The sequence below is a fragment of the Taurulus bubalis genome (assembly GCF_910589615.1).
Source record: "Taurulus bubalis genome assembly, chromosome: 11".
NCBI lineage: Eukaryota > Metazoa > Chordata > Actinopteri > Perciformes > Cottidae > Taurulus > Taurulus bubalis.
The window spans coordinates 13,000,574-13,012,998 of NC_136599.1; the positions used below are offsets into that span (position 1 = coordinate 13,000,574).

Consider the following 12,425-nt stretch of genomic DNA (forward strand, 5'->3'; position numbering starts at 1 on the left):
GCATGTCAATCTCCTGAGGCTGAGGCAAGTACTGCACATGTTGCCAACTTCTAATTTGTTCTATGCCTTTACTTCAAGGACAGACAGCTTTAAGCATCTTCCATCAATTGGCAGGGTTATCTAGCTTCCCCTTGCCACTGCCTAAATTGCAAATCCTGTGACTCTCTCTGGCCAAAAAATACTTTCTTAAATTATTCACGGAAAGCAGGTGGCAATTTCCAATTCTGAAAAGTAAAGCCAATGCGGAAGTGCAATAAACTTGCATTGTTTTCTTCAAATGGCCAACTAGGGGCGCCTCCTTGTATTGTATAGAAGTTTTTGAAAAAATTATCCTATTTCTGACTTGGTTTACTCCCACAGTAAACATTGGTTTATGATCTCAATCGCTAGTTTTATGTCTTCTTCAATGCAGCATGACGTTCATTTAGTAAATTATGGTCCCGTTTAGATTAAAATAGATGATCCTCAAGCGAAACCGCTGTGATGAAAAGACAGCAAAACACAACTCTGTAATGAACGGATAATGAATCAGAAATAAGCAAAGATACAAACTATTTATGATAGTATTGTCGGTGTGAAAACATGTCCATGTGTGTGTGTGTGTGAGTGAGTTGTGTGTGTAGACATATGTGGGAACATTCATGGTGATGGGTATGCAGAGTTTTTAGAGCGTATGGGAGGTGTTAGGTGCTGTGTGTCTGCTACTTTTATTTCTTATTTGACCTAAATTATTAGAATCAGTCATACCCATAAGCTTCAGTTACATTAAAAGTGACCTAAGCTCGAAATGTTCTTTTGTACAAATGCAATGTAAGTTTCTAAAACATTCTTTATCTACAAAAGGAAGCCATCTGAAAACTGTGACATTATCTCTAGTGTAACATGAAAGAAAACCTTTTTTTTCATTATTTGAAGTGGTTCAGTGTTTTATTTTAGAAGATACTGTTTTTCACTGCAGGGCCTTCTTTATGATCTTATGATCTTCGGAAGTAAAGCCATCTGCATGCATAAATTCAGAAACGTTTTTTCCAAAGCACGCCTATATTCTCAGTGTGAGGCTATACAGCAGTGAAGCTAGAAGGCTGGTTGGAGGGATGCCATTAAAAACCAGCAGCAGGGAGCGAGAGAGAGCGAGAGAGAGACACTGAGAGAGTGACAGAGACCGAAGACTTCTATTATCAGCGGGGCTTCTTCTAAATGGAACTATCTAGCCTTGTCCCCTCTCCGCTCACCGCTGTTCAGCCTTGAGGCAGGAGTGTGTGTGTGTGTGTGTGTGTGTGTGTGTGTGTGTGTGTGGAGGTGTGTGTGTGTGTGTGTGTGGGGGTCGGGGGGGGGGGGGAAATTTTTCAAACACCAGACACACACAAAAACATGACAATACAGGAATGTAATTTATGGTAACAACTTGGCAACCATGTTAATGCATAGAAACATAAGGTCAAACAGTTCTAAGACTAAAATTGGCTAATAACGTGTGTCAAAAGACTTAGCTGTGACAAGATATTCATATGCATGTGTATACAGGGTGTGTTAAGGGTGTGTGCATCTACCCTTACTCTTAGTACAGTACTCATCCTTGAAAAAAAGAGCTACGGGTAAAGTTGTGAACAAGATGTATTGGGAAATTGAGCTCGGCTGACCTCACTTTACCAATTGTGTGGACTTACTCTTGTACAATAATGTGATGTGTGTGTTTGTGTGTTTAATACACTACCTTCCTCTCCGGCCAGTTGTACTTGGCAAAGATGGCATCATAAGTGTCCACTGCTCCATCTGTCACCAACATAATGGCCTGGCTACACTCACTACCCCGCCCAGTCTCGTTGAACTGGAGAGGGAGAGGGGGAAGGGAGAGGGATGTGAACAATAACACATTGTGTTATAAACACTAATGAAATAACAGTAACATGTAAACATGAACTAACAATAACATGTATTCTCTATGCACACAAGCTACGAGGACATCTACCTTCTGAGTGTATTATATTACCTCACAAAATTACCGTGAACAAAATGGAGACATGTATTGTGTTGTATAATTAGATACATGTTTTGGAAATATGAGTATTTAGAATGGGAAGGTAAACGTGTGTTGTTTTTTTTGCCTGTGTTTGAGTAATTACTATGTACCTAATGAGGAGATGTCAAGCCAGTAACTTGAGTCATCAAGTGCCTTGTTTACTTGGTTTTTGCATGATTTTGTTGAGCTGTTTGCTATTAATTACAGCGCTCTAATTAATGTTGTGCATGACACTGTTTCTTTTCTGTGTGTGTGTATGTGTGTGCATGAGAGTGTGTCAACGTGTGTCAGGAGGGTCGATCATGCATGAGTATATTACTTACATCACCGAGAAGATTGAAGGCCTCAGTCAGAGCTATGTCTAACATGCCAATGCCTTTAGCAAACAGCTTGTCGAGGTGCTCCCGAAAATGCTGGGAAAATAAAGTTTAGGAAGAAAATGTTTTGATCATGGTGACAAGAAGCCACAACAAAAGTGAAAAAAAAACAGAGGGAGAAATAATTAAAGACCATTATTGATTTTTTTTAAAAGTGACAAAGATGGGACAGTGCTCAAAACACTGGGCTTGGTTTATCATCCTTTGCGTGTGAACAGAGATTGCACCGATGGTCTAATGGGCTCTTTAACTGAGGCGCTTTTTTGTGGCAAACTGCAACATTATCTTGGTGTGAAATTTCCCATGTTGACTGAAAGAACCAAAATGACCTGTTTTCCCTCCACATCCTTTTTTGGCTGATGACCGTTCAGTCTAGTGCGTTTGCAAATGTGTGCATCGGTGTGCCTGTTTATGCCACAGAGGCTGTATTAGCTCTCTCGCAATTAATGATTAGTTTATTGTTGTCAGCAACCAAGCTGGGCCCTGTTTCTCATACCGGGCTAAACAAAGTCAAGCAAATGTCCTAATCTCCAGCTTAAATTAGCTTTTGTGTGTCTCCTGATTGTCATTCCCTTCACCTGCCCTCAGCCACTCATGGGTGTCCCCTGATTATCATTCCCTTCACCTGTGTTTCCCCTCCCCTATATATACTCCCCCACCTTCCCTTGTCCCCTGTCGGTTTGTCTTTGTTTCTGTGTGTTCATGTGCGCCACGTCCTGTGCCACCTTTTCCTAGTTTTGTTTAGAGTTTTTTGAAGTAACTTTAAAGTAAAGAACGTTTTGGATTTTTCCCCCCCTCAAACCTGCTTCCGGTCTCTTCCTTTGCACCTGAGTCTCCGCACCACACACACGGGGCGTGACACAGTGAAAATAAAACGATCACCTTAATCATGTTCTACAATAATGATATGCATGGTGTACTAATAACACTGTCATATAATTATGGATGCTTTCAACACATCCATCAGTTTCTTAAGAGCTAAATAAACTTAAGAACAGCGCGGCATGCAGCGGCTGATAGTCTGTGTCTGTGAGACGGCCGATCGGCTGCGCCTGTGGTATTCAATGTCCGCGGCTCGAGAAGCTCTCGTAAATAAATTATTTCTTGCCGGCAAAATCTATATCGCCGCGTACAGGAAGTCATGATAATGTAAAGGATGGATCCTGGCGATCTGAAAGAACTCTCTCCCTATATAACTAATATCGCTCCTTCATCAATGAGGAAGGGAGCTGCCTTTTTTGTCCGGTGGGAGTGGCCAGTTTATCCAGTGAATTTCAGTAAGCCTGCCCGGGAGCAGGTTTAAATTTTTGGCTGTGTTGCTATGGTGATTAATCTAAGCTTGCTTCGAGAAACTGAGAAAGCCAGACCTACATCATCTTATCCTGACAATTAGCCCGCTAACTCAGTAAGCCAGGTACGAGAAATAGGGCCCAGTTCTTATGTGCATGTCTCATTTATTTGCTGCCTAGAGGCCAAACCCACTCACACACATTCAGATGGACACAGAACATCATCAAATGTAATCTATGTATAGCTGTTTAGACCAAATTGTTAGCATTTCGAATACTTCCTGTTGACTTTGACTCTATCCAGCTCACTGCAAAAAAAGACATTTCCATTTATGAAGGTCAGCAACCCTCTGACATACTTCTACAGTATATTATCAAAGGCATAATACATATAATAATTTTAGGGTTTGTGAACACCAAAGATCTACACCACACCTACATCATCATCTTCTAAGCATCTTCTTTTTCTACACCTTTCCTTTCACTCACTCTACATTCATTTCCTCTAGTCCTCTGCTCCTTACTGATGGGAGGAGAAAAGCCTCTCAACACACAGTGGGGGGCCCAAGCAACATAAGGCCATATTAGAGCCTGCTCACTTGGGAGCACACATACACACCAAACACACACACAGATGTAGAGCAAAACACAAATACACAAAAACAACCTCCGGCGTCCCCGACAACAACCCCATATGGCAAAAAGACACAACCTTTCCTTCGATGTGGATAAAAAGGTTAATCGTTTCTGACAAAGGCTGTACCCTGGAGCATGGCAACGTTTACCTTCTGCATGTGAGTGTGTATGTCTGTAAGTTAGGACTGAAGTGACTTGTCTCAGCACAGTGGGGTACGTTCAATCCCTGGTACAGCAGTGTACTTAATTAAGTTGGCAGATTCAGAAGGTGTGTGTGTGTGTGTGTGTGTGTGTGTGTGTGTGTGTGTGTGTGTGTGTGTGTGTGTGTGTGTGTGTGTGTGCAATGCGATGCTGAATATGCCCAAGCTTTTATGCTGCACCACAAGGCTCTGAAATGTGCATTGGACATCGAATCCTTCAATGCTTCAGACACATTGTAAATGTCATGGACTAAACAAGTGACTAAACAATGATCACAGCAGTCAGCTTAATGATGCCTGGCTACATGGACATAATAATGAATGAACAAAATGTCGTTAATTGCAGCTTGCTGGAAGCCTATGGTTAGGATTTGTATGGCAAGGTCATTTATCTCAACATGAGTGCTGGTGAAATTCTTATGAGAAAAGTATAAAAAAAACAGTGTTTTGCATTAGTTTTGCTGAGAAAAATATTGAACATTAAATCAACAGATATTAACGTGAAGTCAGATTGAAGCCCCATTCAGCAACCTCCTGCCCCCCATCCTGCCCATTAAGAATGGATTTGCAAAGGTACAGGTTAAAAGACGTCTAGGTTAAGATTTGGTTGGAAATATCAAAACATTCTCATTTAAATACTGCTAAATCAATGGTTATAGCAATGTCATGGACTAAACAAGGTTTTAACCAGATTCAGGCTGTTCTAACCCAGACATTGTTTGGGTCTGTTTAGGTTTGCAGCTGTTTGAGCTGTAAATTAACCATTCATTCTTACATCGGATCTTTGATATAACTGGATCCAACTGTTGAGCAGATCTTCAGCTACTCTGAGTTCAACAATTGTTCAATAGGAATCATTTAGATCAGGGGCTCAAACCTCTGATCCACTGAATGAAAAACAGGCACACTATCCACTGACCCAGAGTTGCAATTGATAGATGACTGACATTACTAAACATATTCCCCAACTGCGAGGGAATCTGCAGGAGAGCCCAGGCAGGTAAACAGTGGGCTGATGTTGGAAATTTTGGTCTTTATGTTTCTAGTTTATTGTAGAAAGACCTTAAAATATGGTTTCTGAGTTTGACACCCCTGATTTAGATACATAATCAGTGTTTAACTGTGAAGCTTTAGAAATGAGCCTGGAACTGAATGATCAGACTGGATGGATTTGGCTTCTTAGAGGTGCTTGTTAAAAAGTTAAATTAGACAAATAATTAATCATGTTAACATATGCAGATGAATGTACGTCCCATGGAAGCTTAGCAACAGGTATTTATGAACCAGTTAAAGTTTGGGTATGCAATAACAGATTTTGGGAAGACAGATGAGTAAGTTTAAGTCTCCAGTCTGACAGTCACTTCCTGCCCTCAGCTGAATTAAAAGACATTAGCTTTATCTACTTGTGCAGACTGCATTCCCTTCTCAGCTGGCTGACTCACTCTACATTTAACTACCATCTGGAGTTAAACACATAATGCTAATCCATATGCATAAGTATACACTTAGAAAGTAACAGAAATCAACTCAACACCAGCCGGCACACATGCACAGATGTGAACCACATAATTCTACAGGACTTGCAAGTAGTCCATGGAAAGTAGTCCATGTACAGCTGCGTCCCAAAGGTTAGGCATTGACTATAGGTAATAGAGGTCATTCAATTTAATTACATTTTGAAAACGTATTTTTTAATTGATTTTTAAGGATTAAAGACACAATTTCTCAAGGCAACAGGGACGAGGCGCAATAAGAAAGGAATCATGCCACAGTAATTGTAAGGATTCTCATGTGACATCTTGATGAAAATGTCTTGTATGAACAGCCTTATCAGTACATGCACTTAGACACAGACATACAGACATTAACCAAACATAATGTGTATGCCACTCCCTGCCTTAAGAAAAGTCAAACCATAATTAAAAGAGTACTCCAATATATTATTGCACTCCTATAACACTGTCGGGGAAACGTTTTAAAATCAATGCAGCAGAACCGGAAATATCTTATTCCACGGATACCTTAACCTCATCAATGCATGGCGCCTCCATTACCTACAATGCACAATATGGTCAGCGAATTGGGTGTGTTATGGTAGCAGCAGCTAATGTAGCCTCAAACAGAAATGAGGAGAAGGGTCCAGAGGTCAGGTGATCCCAGTTCACAAAGAGTTTATATCCACAAGCAGGCTGAAGAACAGGTCACACATACCCAAACTCACACACATGCTCAATTTAGATATATATATAACACTATGAGTAGATACCATACACAAGGTGCATATGTCAGTGACATATTTTTAAATGAATGTACATTGTGTCTAATATACAATACATATTCAATGGTTTCTATTTGACAGGATTAAAAGCAACAAAAAAAGCAAAGAAATACTTACATCTTTGTTGGTGACATCAGCTTGGACCAGAGTTCCATTTAGGCACGGCTCCACATAATGCAATTCCTCATTGTACTAAAAGAATTAAAAAAGAATAATCAATCTTTTTGTCACTTTAAATGTTCTGTTCATACATACATGTTTGATCTAATGTTTAAAAATTCTAAATGGTAAACTTTACTCATCTTGATGAAAAACACACACACATGCACATACTGTACAGTGCACAATGTACCCAGTGCCTGCCATTCTGTGATAAAACAAATCATTTAATGCATGAGTATGAATTAGACTTCAAAGTTCAAGAAAGAGAATGGAATTGTGTTCCTTCACAGCCTGCATTCTGCCATAATATGTGTGTGTCCGTGTGTGTGTGTGTGTGTGTGGGTGGGCAAATGCATGTGTGTGTCTGTCTTTGTGTGGATGTATACATCATAGCATGAAACAAATTATCTCCACCCAAATAAGCCTTTGCTCTCATTGCAGATACTTAGGACAAAACTTATACTAACTGTTTCACAACTGTGTGACTTTTATGGGAGAAATTCCTCCACGTGTATAGAAAGAAACAAGGGAAAGATAGCACAAATAACAGAAGAAAGAAGAAACAGACTCAAAATGACAGATCCTTTTAAAGAGTTTAAGGAAAACAATATGTTTCTGCCTGATTGTCTAAATCCTCTTTTCCATTATTTTTCAAAAGAATAATTTTCAAAATAACATGATTAGGATAACGAATCATAATGAAGACTTTGTTCTGCGGTGAAAGCGAATGGAGGCTGGCAAAGTGACTAGCTACGTTTTGATGTTGAATAGCATCAGACACACATGTGCAAGTGCATGGTCACGCACGCACACACGATAACACGATGCGATAAACAATGGCTTGGGTGCCTGAGGCTGGATTCAATCACAACTGTCTCTTTTGCAATTCAAATCTCCATTCAGCTAGCTGCTAATTGGTTGTGAGCGTGACAGGAAGAAAACGCTGATTTGTTCCAGGATTTCCTCTGATCTGAGGAGAAGAGTGTGCGCCTGTGTGCTTGTGTGTATCGCAAAAAAATATTGAGGTTAAGTACCCAACAGCTGTGTGCACATCTGTAAGGACTTACGGCGATGATGTTAAAAAAGTCGTCGTCTCCAAGAGTGTCCAGTATGGAGGATACTGTCTGCCTGGCAATGGTCAGCCTGAGGCCTTTCATACTCCCACTGACATCCACCAGGATGACCACATTCTTGGGAGAGGTGGCAGCCTGGATGTACCACTTCCGGTTACGACAGTCAAAAGCGATGACCCCGTGTTCATCCGGCTTCCACTTGATCCCTTGAAGAGATAGTGTCAGCATCACAAGAGAAAATATAAACGTATAACTGCAAAAGAGCTGGAGTTGCATAATTTGTACCAAACAAAAGCAAACGGTTAACTTGGCTGAAAGAGAAAAAAAATTGGCTTCAGAAAGTCTTTAGAGGCTTTCTGCTAAAGCACTTTTTCGGTCAAAATAGATTTTTTTTCTAAAAGATTAAATATCTGTTTAACTACTTCTGCCCCTACGGTAACATGCATATTTTTTCACTCACTTCTAGTAGTATTTGGCCATGCAGTCAGAGATTAGAGATTTTCTGCTGCCGCCCCAAAATAATTGAGGTGAATGTCGTGCCCAGAGCATTGTAAAAATGACACTGAAATATTCAACAGAAACATCTCTTTGTATAAACTATTCCCATGTCAAAATTACATTAAATAACCCACAGAACACACGGTTTTCCCAGAGGCCATTTCTTTCTAAATTTGGTGAACTTTAGGAATAGAATACAAAGAAGGTTTCCTTTTGATAGCCAGAGCTGCACAGAATATACGTCAATTGTAAACTGGTATTAAAAAGCATAATCAAAAACACGTATATGCACGATTAGGAGGTCAAAAGATAAAAATGAGAGAGGAATCATTTCCACTGATTTTTACATATTATGCTTTCTTTCTCTCTACTCTCCCTCTCTTTCTCTCACTTCCCCGCATGCCTCCAGTCTCTAGCTGTCAGTCAATGAAACTCCCCTTACACCTCACGTTCTGCTTTAGGGAGACAGCGACTTAATTACAAACACACACATAAACACACAGCCACTACCACAACGCCATTCTGCCCTCACAAACAAACACACACTTACCTGGGTACTGCCTGAAAAAGCCTTTGGCACTGCCAAAATACTGCCATATGAGAGATGGGTCTCTCTCAAAGTTGTCCACAAATACTTTATTCAAGGCCTCAGACCAGTACACTCCATTAACGATTGCAGAGTCTAAGAAGGAAAGTGATAAAGGAGAGAGAACGTATTGAGAGGAAAGAAACAGCAGCATTTGAGTAAGGTTGGGACAGGTATTCCCTAGTTTCTGCTCAACCACTCATATCGCATAAAACATTACACCTCCACAGGTCACTATCAGGGCCTGTTCATTACAAACGGATACAGGGAAAGTGTTAGCTGTAAAACATTATGAAAAGATGAGAGAAGAGAAAGAATTACAGAGATAAAAGATAATAGGAACAGGAAGCAAAATGCAGGAACCACATATTTGAATAATAACTGAGGTTAAGAGCTGAATCTGACTTTGTGACATCTGTGAATAAAAGAAACATTACACAATAGAAAACTGCATTCTGGCTTTGTATTTACTGATCAGACTGCAACAAATGCACTGTGGCTTAATAATATCTGCTACCCCACCATTGCTCTTAAAGTACTCTTTGTCACTGATAGCTGGCCATCTAGACCTCTAAAGCAAAAGAGCAGCATCAAATGAAAGCCATTGATTTTTTGTTGTTGCCTACAAACAAAAAATATTCACTTTGATGAACTGTAATTCAGTTTCAGTATTAACTTGACGAGAGAGCAGTTAAATCCAATCATGATGAGAAAAAAAAGATAACTTCTGCTAAAGCTAACTAGCTGAGCATATCTCAATAGCTGCCATTTAAGCGTTTGACTCCAGTGTCAAACATATGTGCAACAGCTCTAGTTATAATTCTAACCAAACTGATTGTCATACATTGTGGGGCTATCCAATCATTGAAATGTATTTTCAATGTACAGGCTGCAAGAGTCAAGAATGTAACTGGTAACTCTTTACAGCTGCTAAGTATACAACCACAACTTATTTCAAACGCGGAGCGGGGAAGATGGAAGCATGAAAACGACGAGCAGACAGACAGACACAATCATACAGCAAGGCACACACACAAAAGCCTTTAGTGAGAGATACAAAAAATAAAGCCAGGAAGGCAGACAGAAAGGCAGGCAGAAAATTACTGAGAGACAGTCAGACAGACATGTACCTAATGGACAGAGAGAGAGAGGAAAGCAGATAACATATTTCCCATCATCTCCTATGCTGGCAACATTGTTCGGCTGTCAACAGTCATGCCAATAAGCCATGATTGAATTAGTCCTCTGGAAGCTAGCACACTAAAGCCCTCTCTTGATAGTAAACACCCGTCCACCTCTGTGGAGTGGAGTGGAGCGGAGAAGACGCTGGATTTGATCCAGGCTCCATTTACACAACAATACAGTCACTTCTGGTGCAGTTTGAGTGTTTATTACCATCTGAACTCGTCATGCTGAGGGAGAGAAGATGGGCTCTACTTTCTCACTAAGCATTCATCTCAACTAATGCTTTCCTTAATTAAATCTGATCAAAGCAGCTCTCAGAATAATCTAAATAATAATCTTCAGTATAATCACATGTGCGCTTGTACTCAAGACTGTGTGAGTTAACCACTATACCAGTCAGAGTGATCTCAGCTGAAATCAACGTGACTTTAATGGGTTACTTATGATGATTAGGGAGGACGGTAATAACAAGTGGAGCGAGAAAGTAGGATTGGGTGGTATCGAGGTATTACAGTTTATCAGAGTATTAAGAAAGCCAAAAGGTGTGATTTTAAGTCCTGTCAAAAATACAGACCCTCCTCACTCTACTACTCTGATACGGAGATACTAAAGTGATGTGATTAGGTTGTGTGCTACATGTGTGAAAAGGCACACACAATTGTAGGCAAGAATTGTACCTGCTACAGGGATTCGTGTCCCCAGCAGCTCAGCTTTTATGGTTGTTTTTTCCCCCACAAATACCGTCACGTATACCTCAGTTAAATGTCAGGCAAATATAAAAGGTAGGCAAAAAAAAAGGTTAAGAGGAAGGATTAGTAGAACAGAAGAGAAGTGAGAAGCAATGTGTGTGTGTGTGTGTGTGTGTGTGTGTGTGTGTGTGTGTGTGTGTGTGTGTGTGTGTGTGTGTGTGTGTGTGTCTGAGTGCATGTGTGTGTGAACCCTTCACCGTCTCAGAGAGTATAAAGGTAAGTGCACGGACATTAAAGTGTATCGAACTGCTGTAAATGTGCACATGGCTTCACTGCGTACATGTTACATTTTCCTGTCATGTCGCCTCATAAAGTATGATGGTGTCGGTTGTGTTTTGGTTGAAAGTGAGTTTGGAAGACGGATGTTTGATGTGTTGGGTTCCTCATGCGATTAATCTCAGGGGGCATGCAGCTCTCTGCTATCATGGACTTAACCTCTAATTCATCACCACTGCCACCAAACTATTCATGATCTGTACAGGCTATACAGCCAGATCGTCAGCAGCATAAAAAACAGGTTCAGACGAGAGTGACTAGCTACTACAGTGCACCTGGGGAGGGTTTCAGAAACAAGGATGTTAGATTGCAGCTTTTCTTCATTTCCATGAGAACCTTGCTCACATTTGGCTGCAATGCAGCATCCTCTGGCAGCTGCACTGATCAATCTGATACATTCAAGCACATATTACTTTATAACAATAACAGTAATGATCGTTCACCTTTCTCCCATGTCAAAGCTTCCAGTCTATTTTTGCAGAACTGTGATACTTTGCCCACCAACAAGCTCCCAGCAGGCCCAGCCAACACATCCACGTTATCACTAGTGAACAAAGTCTGCAAATCGAAAACTCTTAAAGCTTTGTGTGTTTGTGTGCGTACGCAATTATACTCATTTGCCTGTAAATAAAATCAAAATGACTCTTCCTCTCCGTGTGTCGGCCTGCCAGCCTCACTCTCCCAGCCCTTTCATTCGATTCCGTTCCATTTCATTCACTCGCCTCCTGTCACTCCCACTTGCTTTTTCTTTTTTCCCACCTAGCTGTAATTAATCTGTTGCTCAGACCTTCCATCAGTCTGACTTAACCTACTTTCTTTCTCATTTGTTCTATCCCTGATTTCCTCTCTCCCTTTCCATCTCTCTCTCTCTCTCTCACTCTCTCTCTCTCTCTCTCTCTCTCCCTCTCTCTCTCTCAGTATATATATATATATATATATATATATATATACACATAATGTCGTTGCATCCGGTAGCCTGGTTAAGCTAGCATGACATTCACTCTGTCCACTGAGGATTGCACAAGGCCATGACTTTATGGGTTGGTAAATTAGCAGAATGACTGATTATTTAACTGCTAATTAAGTCAGTGTGTGG

The 12,425-nt window shown here is 40.5% G+C and overlaps 1 protein-coding gene across 1 annotated transcript in view; it reads right to left on the bottom strand.

The window, feature by feature from the left end:
* The window catches only part of cacna2d3a (calcium channel, voltage-dependent, alpha 2/delta subunit 3a), a gene marked incomplete at both ends in the record, with an annotated part of 108,392 nt that overhangs the window by 49,161 nt on the left and 46,806 nt on the right, over positions 1–12,425 (bottom strand). The window contains 5 exons of the mRNA XM_079225797.1: positions 1,715–1,828; positions 2,344–2,433; positions 6,918–6,992; positions 8,030–8,241; positions 9,084–9,215. Of these exons, the coding sequence (XP_079081923.1) occupies positions 1,715–1,828; positions 2,344–2,433; positions 6,918–6,992; positions 8,030–8,241; positions 9,084–9,215 (623 nt within the window). The remainder of the gene's footprint in view (positions 1–1,714; positions 1,829–2,343; positions 2,434–6,917; positions 6,993–8,029; positions 8,242–9,083; positions 9,216–12,425) is intronic.